This window comes from Arachis duranensis, chromosome 8 (assembly GCF_000817695.3).
Source record: "Arachis duranensis cultivar V14167 chromosome 8, aradu.V14167.gnm2.J7QH, whole genome shotgun sequence".
Classification (NCBI taxonomy): Eukaryota; Viridiplantae; Streptophyta; class Magnoliopsida; order Fabales; family Fabaceae; genus Arachis; species Arachis duranensis.
This window is the reverse complement of record NC_029779.3, coordinates 27,238,968-27,248,113: the sequence shown is the minus strand read 5'-3', so window position 1 is coordinate 27,248,113 and position 9,146 is coordinate 27,238,968. Positions and strand designations below refer to the sequence as shown.

General features: G+C 36.1%; 2 protein-coding genes across 2 annotated transcripts; one reads left to right on the top strand and one right to left on the bottom strand.

The window, feature by feature from the left end:
• The first annotated feature begins 6,727 nt into the window (after positions 1-6,727).
• LOC110274822 (uncharacterized) lies at positions 6,728-7,896 on the top strand. The gene is made up of 2 exons (XM_021130135.1): positions 6,728-7,226; positions 7,307-7,896. The coding sequence occupies exons 1-2, from the start codon at positions 6,728-6,730 to the stop codon at positions 7,894-7,896; spliced, it is 1,089 nt and encodes a 362-aa protein (XP_020985794.1).
• A 156-nt stretch (positions 7,897-8,052) lies between these two features.
• Positions 8,053-8,908, bottom strand: LOC110274821 (serine/threonine-protein phosphatase 7 long form homolog). The gene is made up of 2 exons (XM_021130134.1): positions 8,178-8,908; positions 8,053-8,083 (listed from the first exon to the last, which is right to left on the bottom strand). The coding sequence occupies exons 1-2, from the start codon at positions 8,906-8,908 to the stop codon at positions 8,053-8,055; spliced, it is 762 nt and encodes a 253-aa protein (XP_020985793.1).
• Positions 8,909-9,146: the final 238 nt, after the last annotated feature.

Genomic DNA, 9,146 nt, shown 5'->3' with positions numbered 1-9,146 from the left:
ATATATATATATTCTTATTCATTTGTCATATTTACCTATTATTATTCCCGAATCAAGATAGATCCATATACGAAATATCTATATGGAGATAATTTTTTGCATAAACTTCCGTATTATTTTTTCTCCTCTAAATTACGCCATTTTTTAATTTAGATATGGGAGGAGATAGTGTAGGACAGGATTATAGAGTGTATGAGTGCTTTACGCAGTTGTGGTGTCAAGAGCAAATTGGACCATTCGATTTGTGTTTAAAAAATTAAAAAAGAATTGCATTACACAAATCGGACCGTCCGATTTGTATTTTAAACAATTAAAAAAAATTTAATATTAAAATCGGACCATCCGATTTTTGTTTTCAAAATTAAAAAATTTTAAAAGTACAAATCGGACCATCCGATTTTTCCTCCCTCACAAATTGGATCATCCGATTTGTGTTCAAAATTTTTTTAACAAATAATTATTTATTTATATATAGAACATAAAAAATAAAAATAAAAAATGTATGCAACTTTTTTTTTCATGCCAAGACTTTATCACCTACAAATATATATATAAGAAGGTGAAAATTCAGTTACACTTTACATAAATTTGATAACTAAAAGTCATTAGATAAAAATTTAGTCAAATTAATCAAATCATCTAATAACTTAATTATTAATTTCACGTCAAGCCGACTGCATATAAATTACAATTTGGATGGTGCATAAATATATAATGCACCGCCAAGGCGCCAACAATATAATCCATACTCATCACCACATAACTGCCGTTTGAATTGACTTTTTTATTCTCTATTTAGGTCACACACCACCTTCGTCATTATCATGCATGCTTTGCTTTATCTTATCTATACCTTCTTTTTTATTTTTTATTTTTTTATTTTTTGAGTTATCCTTTAAATTTTGACACGAGAACGCTTGCGCTCTATCATTCAATTTTCCCTACCTTTCCCCTACCAATCCATTTAATTTTGACAACTATCTTATACCATTCATTTCACCTACTTTTCTCCCAGTATATAAAGCATTCTATCCCTACTGTTTACTAGCACTTTTATAATAATTTTTTTTTTACCTACATATAAAAAATCACTCATTATATATTATTTAATTTATTTATAAAATATATTTTATATTTTAATATATATTTTATATAAATAACTAATTTAGTAATTGATTTTTTTTATATATAACATGATTATTATTTTATAAAAATAATCTTAGAGATAATAAAAGTATAAAAGTAAAAAAAATATTTAAATAATATTAAATATTTTTTTTCATTTCTTCTCAAGGAATCACTGTTAATATACTATAGCAAATTTATTGAGTTTTTTAATTTTGATATGGAGAAGAAGCTGGTGTTTGGCAGCGTTATGAGGTTTTGGGGTGTTTGACGGATTTGTGACGGCGTTGTAGAAGAAATCGGTGGCACCGATGGGGGAGACAGAAATCGGTGGGACCGATTTCAGGGAAGGATAGGGGCGCAAATCGGTGGCACCGATTGGTGACCCACTTGCCACGCGTCGCACATGCAGCTGGCCCGTGACTCCTTATGCGTTGTTACCCACTCAAATCCGGATACCCCTATCTCTTTCATCCTCCAACACTTTCTCTTTCACTCTCAACAAACACTTTTCCTTTCTGCTTCCTCTCAACCCCACTCAATCCCACCATTTTACCATTGTTGGACCACAGTTACCTTAGTTGAAAAATTTGAAGAAAAATGCCAAAAAAAAGAAAACCAAAGAAGTAAATCAACCGGAGCTTCACATTGTTAATTATCTTGGAGATCCAAATTATGTAAGTTTTTATTTTTTAATAATCTTATTTAATGATAATAATAATGATAATTTTAGATTTTATTAACAGTACTTCTTCTGCATTTTGGTTACCCTGATCAACCAGTCACAACCATTCCCATATTCTGTACATTTTGCATAGAATGTCGTCGGTTCCGACTCATATACCCGATAGTCCACACCTCTCCGGATGGTATAATCTTTCATTGCCTTGATTACTGCCTCTCTTGAACTGAATTCCATCCCCACTGTGAACTCACCATCCGCCACAACAGGAGGGGCTGCATACAGCAACAGTAATAAATGCTTCATTAGGGTTTAGGGTTTACTATGTAAGATCGTTATAGTCTTATTTTTCGCTATTCCATTTACCCTAAACAACAACTAAATATCATTCACAACAAAGAACTATTAATTAATAAAAAAATCAAATGCTATGGTCACAAATGCCTGGTCACATATCACATACATTACTCATCTGACTTATCAATCTGCTACTTCAGAGATTCACATAACTACCTAGGTTTACGCACCTGGATTCATATATTGCGGAAACTCCGGTGCGTGCATAGCCTCCAAATCCAACGACCACATGAAAGAAGGCTCCTGAAACGGATGCGGGCTTGCTAGTGCATTTGCAACTTCCGCCACATCTGCGTTCATGGCGCCGCCAGCTTCTTCTTCGTCCTCACCTGGACTGACGATCTCATAGTTACTTTTAAATTCATCTTTGCTTTCACTATTATAATCTTCCAATTCAATGTTACGGTCCGCTTCAGATTGCTCAAACTCAATATATAACTCGATGCACGACATTCGGTGGCGATTTTCCATGTACATTGAAAACATTTCCTGCATACTCGCTTCGTCCATCACATACTTGGTCTGAAATTGAACAAACCCACCAAACACAGGTAAAGGATACCTGTACAGAATACACGATATTCTCCTACATCTTTGAGAATCTATCTTCTCACAAATCACACATTTTAACTCCTCAAATGACAATGTGAACGGAATAACAACATCTAACGAATTTTCACACACAAATTGAACTCCCTCATATATTTGTAATAAGATCTGTCCGTAATAATAAATCTTCAATACAACTCTATCATCCATAACACTAACTATTCTCAACCTCACAGAAATTTTTTTACAAAAATGAAGGAGAAGAATTAGAGAAGAGAAGAGAGGAGAAGAGGATGAACATTAGCTGACGAGGAAGAAATGGAGCTTCTGTAATATCAGCATCCGCTATTTGTATGGACTAAGGGCAAATCGGAGGGACCGACCGCTGCACCTCCAAATCGGTGGGCCCGATTGGTGCACCCGATTAAAATAAAATTCTCTGCCTCCAGTAATCGGTGGGACCGATTAATGCACTCTTAGCAAATGTCTTCCACCACCCGCAAATCGGTGGCACCGATTTAAATCCCCTTAGCCTCTCCCTTCCACAAATCGGTGGCACCGATTTCACACCCATGAACCTCTCCCTCATACAAATTGGTGGGACCGATTCCTCCCAGCTTCAAATCGGTGCCCCCGATTTCTTCTCCCAAAATTCCAAAAAATCAACGCCGTCATAACAGTATAAATCACCCTTAATCATCATATCCCAGCATAACTCACATCCCAAATCATATCTAAAAAACTCAGCCCAAATTTATTATAATGTTAACAATTTATTTATGTAAAGAAGTTTTGAAATTAACTTTTTCTCAACTAATAATATTTAGCCAATATTGTTTTTCTCTCCCTTCCCTCCCTTCCGATCCTTTTCCTCTCTTTCTCTCTTTCCTTTTTTTTTGGTTGACTAAAAAGATTATTGAGAATATCAAGCATATAATATCTTTGTCAAGGAATCTGTTTTGTTCATGTACCGAAAAACATGGAATAAGAGAATAGAGATTTGAGAATGCAGCTAGGAATTGAAGGAACACAGCTAATAAATTAGGCACCTCAACAAACCTAACATAAAGAAGCTAAGAGAAATAGGGTGAGAAAGTAACAAAACAATGAACAGCACCCACTTTAAATTATTACATTAAAGACGGACACGCCATTATATATATTTGCCCAAACTTGAATTTCTTGTTCTTTCCCATACAACAGTGGATAGAGGGACCAAAAAAAACATGGGTTCCACCTTCGAAAATAGACATAAATACATGTCATGTTCTTTTCCATCTTCATGTAGAGAGAGAGAAATGTGATCATATATTAATACAAGTGTAATAATTCGTGTTATTTATGTGATAATATTGAAATTATAATTTTAAGTTGTTGTGTTAAAATTAATTTAAATTATAATTTTTTAATTAATAAAAAATAACATGTTATGTATTATTTTTTTTAATACAGTGTTAATTGTATTAACTGTAAAATAGTTATTAACCAATATTAATAATCTATTTTTTTTCAATAAATCAGATATATATACTCAATGTGACCATAAATAATCTAGTAATACTTAAATTCACCAACAAAGTTTTATATATTGATTTACTGTGAAGTATGAACATATTAAAATCACCTCAAAATGAACAACAAATTAATAGAGAATCCTAATGCAAAAAGTTATGCAATAAACAATAAATAATTTAAACCCATTGAATAATAACTCAACATTATCCTTTGATGCCTGCAAAATATATACCTGAAACAACACTATATCAATGTTAGTATATAAAATTATATGATTAACGTAATTATAAAATTGTTTATCAGAAGAATAAAATAATACGAATTTTTATGATAATTTTAATAATCTCAAGCTATTAATGTACAATAAGAATGCATTATGCATTAGCACCTAGAATTTATCAATTTTTTAATAGATAGTAATAAATTTTAATAAATAAGTTTAAGTAAGATATTTCGTTATTAACTTTTTATTATAGACTCTCAAAAACTTCTCTATATACCACATTCATCGTGCAGTTATCTTCCAAGTGCACGTCATCTTGCAACAGCACTCGCAGACCATCTTTACTCGTTACCCTTGATAATACAACATACAATTGACTATGGATGAAAACTGGCCTTGGAAGATATATTCCAACTTTCGATAGAGTTTGTCTTTGAGACTTATTTATTATCATTGCAAATGACATAATAATTAGGAATTGTCTTCTTTGAAACCTGATCGGTAATGTTTCATTATTTAGAATTAGATTCAGTTTTGGGATAAGAATAATACTTCCAACTTTATTACCGGTTAAAGTCTTGCATTCTATCACATGATTTCCCATTCTTCTAACTTGCATTCTCGTTCCATTGCACAAACCATTAGTTTGGTCTATATTTCGCAGCAACATAACATGAGCGCCAACCTTCACAACCAACTTGTGTGGTGGTAGACCTGAACAATTTATTTTATTTAGAATCTCCGGCAAGAAAGCATCTAACTCAAATTCCATATTTTTCTCCTCAACACACACAAAGTCAAAACTTAAGTAGATTTTTTCTTGTCCAGGTAACCCTGCAGTCATATTGTTGTTGACATCAGTGACACAATCCAGATTTGGTGTAAGAATTGCTCTATCCTTAAAATAATTTTCAACGGATAAATTGGATAACATATCTGGATACACAAAATTAATGAGGTCATCCAAAGCTGTCTCAGAGTTCTTAACCAAAATGTCAGATGGTATATGAACGATCGATTCACCATTTGTTGTATCACCAGCTAAACCATTACCAATTTTGAGTAGCCGTTCTGCAAAATTTTTGAGTTCTTGTATGTTGTTGTTTTCACCTAATGACAATTTCATATTTTTTTGTAAGCTTTAGAACCTTACAGTTATGCCACAAATATGAAGAATTAATAGAAGACTACATTATATCTTGTCTTGTCTTGACCTCAGAAAATCACAGGTAAAATTTGTCTAGTGTAAATTCTCGATTTTTTTTAAAATTAAATAATTAGCTATTTATGAACTAATATATTATATGGAGATATAATTTTTAAGAAAACTATTTTTTTAACAATAATAATTAAATAAAATTTTATAATTATTAAAGTTTAATTTAATTATTATTTATTCTATTAAATTTAATTATTTATCAAAAAATAATTTGATGAAACAAAAATTAAATTAATTTTTATAGTTATTATTATTATTATTATTATTATTATTATTATTATTATTTCCATCGGTCGAAAGCCTTTAAGGGGCTCAAAAATTTTAATATGGGAAGTAAAGTGGTGTTTTGGTTAGAAATGGGGGAATAGGGTATTTTACCCAATGATGGATTCAAGTTCAACACGCAGTGGCGTGGTGGCTACGACAAGTATAAGGTGAGGTGACGTGGCGCAGGATGAGTGGGACACGGTGGTAGCACGTGGGGGCGTGCTAACCTAGCACGTGGGGGCGTGCTGATGAGGTGGCGGAGCAAGAACAGACCACGTAGGCACCACGTGGGGGCGTGGTGATGACGTGGCGAAAGGTGAATGGGTCACGCAAGCATCACGTGGGGGCGTGTTGATGACGTGGCACTGGAAGAAATTGCAACGTAGGCATCACGTGGGGGCGTGATGATGACGTGGTGGAAGGTGAATGGGCCACGCAAGCACAACGTGGGGGCGTGTTGCTGACGTGGCGGCACGTGGTTGGTCCACGTATGCATCACGTGGGGGCGTGATGTCGTGGCACGTGGGGGCGTCGTGACACGTGGCAGAACGTGATTCGCCTGACGCAATCAAAACGTGGGGGTGTGGTGAATGTTACTCTCTATATAAGGCAGTGCACGAATTCATTTTCATTCTAAGGAAGTGTGTGAGTGTTCTTTGAGGGTGTTTCTGGGGTAATAGAGGGTACCGCAAACTTGGTAGTGTATCGCGACGGTGAGATAATACGTAATACTCATGAGGGAGTGAGGTTTGTGTGCCAGAATCTGTTTTCGTTTGTGGTTCCATGCACCATGACGTTTATGGAACTTCGGAATGGTCTCTGTCAAAGCATGGAGAACGGTACGTTAATGAGAGTCAGCAGAATTCTGTACCGTAATCCGGTTGTAGTTTTTGGTGGCCTAATACAGTTTGATACCATGCCAATCACTGACGAAGTGACTATGCATAATATGTTTCAAATTCACTGGCAGACTCAGATGCGACAGCCACATATTGAGCTGTATGTTGAGTTTGAAACCGTAGTGGCGGAAGGGATTCAAAATGACTTAGAGGTGGAGGATGATAGAGCTGCAGTGTACGAGGGAATGAATAGTGACAGCGAAGAGGACTTCGAAGCCACTTATGAAGCCGGCGACGAAGATGAGGATGGTGATGTGGGAGTTGAGACAGCAGCTGATAATGTAGTGGTTCACCCATCAATCAGTCAACCGATGAACGTGCCACCTTTTATGCGTGAGTTGGATCTCGACGCCATGCATGCACCGGAGTTTCCAGAATATTCAAACATAGGTACGTGATGACCGAATAATTTGTTATCTTTAATATATACTTCGGATTGATTAACAAACGATAATGGGCACTTTCTGTAGGCGTTGCTGATCCCGAGGACGGAGAGTTCCGGATTGGAGTGGAATACAGTTCTAGAAAGTCGGTCGTGGCAGCAATTAGAAGTTACACTATTGCTAGAGGAGTTGACTACGACGTGTATGAGTCTGAGCCACAAACGTTCTATGCAAAATGCAAGATGTATGGGCGTGGGTGCGACTGGCTTATCCGAGCCAGCTTGATACGGAAAAAAGGTTGTTGGGAGATACGCAGATACAACGGTAGGCACACGTGCACAACGGGAGTGATTTCACAGGATCATTCCAAGTTGGACTCGGACACAGTTGCTGAGGCTATAAGGCCATTGGTCGAGACTGAGCCGTCCATAAAGGTGAAAACTATAATAGCCGAAGTCCAGTCAAGGTTCAACTATACCATCAGTTACCGAAAGGCTTGGTTGGCAAAGCAGAAGTCCATAGCGAAAGTTTTCGGTGATTGGGAGGAGAGTTACCAAGCCTTGCCGTGGTGGCTCTCGGTTATGGTTCAGAAGATGCCTGGGTCAGTTGTCCAGATAGAAACACGCCCACTGTACAATGGGAATGAAGAGGCGCAAGGGGTAAAAATACTTCATTAAAAATACTTCGTACGGCCGCCACTCAAACTGCCACAGATAGTTCGAATGTCATAACCCTAACATTAATGTATGCATCTAAGATTCATTAAAACCATAAATATTTACCTCCTGCATGTAGTCTATATCATGCCTAAATGTCACAACAGTCTTCTCTAACTACGCTGTACTCCGTTTCGAATGACTCCACCTGAAACATGATACAGTGAAAAAATTTATGTAAGTAACCGTAACTGAAACATGCATAATAAATATAATCTCCGACAAGAACCATAAATATTTACCTCATGGCAACTGGTATCTCAGCAGGTGGAAGGATATGTCTCGGTACAGGCGAAATACACGGCATTCGCTCCCATGCCCAAACAAACAACAGATTAAGAGGACCATCCATCTCCTTCGTATCATATCGTGATGCACGGCATAGTTCTCTGTAAAGATGAGCGAGACATGCTGAACCCCAACTATAAGTATGGATCCGCTTGAAATCGCGAAGTAATGGTAGATACTTCGCATGGGCGTATGCGGTCGACTTATCTGTGAATAGGGTCGACCCTAACAGGCAGAAAATCTGACATCTCACATATGTCCTTATGGACTCCTCAGTGTCCAACGGCTCCTCATCTCTGACACGCCGAACCCAACCAAGCCTTATATAGGATTTCGAATTACGACTGAGCTCCGGGGCACGGCCGAATATTGCCATGCTCTGACTCTGAACAAAATCACTACTACTGTCAGTCCATCCACTCACAGGCTCTCCATCAATTGGTAAGCCAAATATATGTGCGACATCTTCCAATGTCACTGTAACCTCACCCACCGGCATCACAAAAGTGTGAGTCTCCGGCCTCCACCTTTCAACCAGAGCAGCTAACAACGAGTGAGATCCTCTTATCATCCCAATCCTAGATACATGGTAGAATCCGGTGGCACGTAAGTAGTTTTCGACCCTCGAATTCCAACTCTGTGGCGGATCCAGTTTACGCACCAACAAATTTTTGTTGGGCTGCATCAACAATATTATATTTGTTATATTACTTATAAATATTCATTTATTAATAAACAAATATTAATAAATGGATTTATAAAATGCATGTGATTAATAATAATAATAACAACGTTAATATATATATATATATTTTTCTAATATTTATTTATTTATTACTTTAACAATTATGTATTAAACTTTTGAATATGTTCCACATTTATTTATAGAATGTATATATTATTTATTTATTTTATTATAGTAT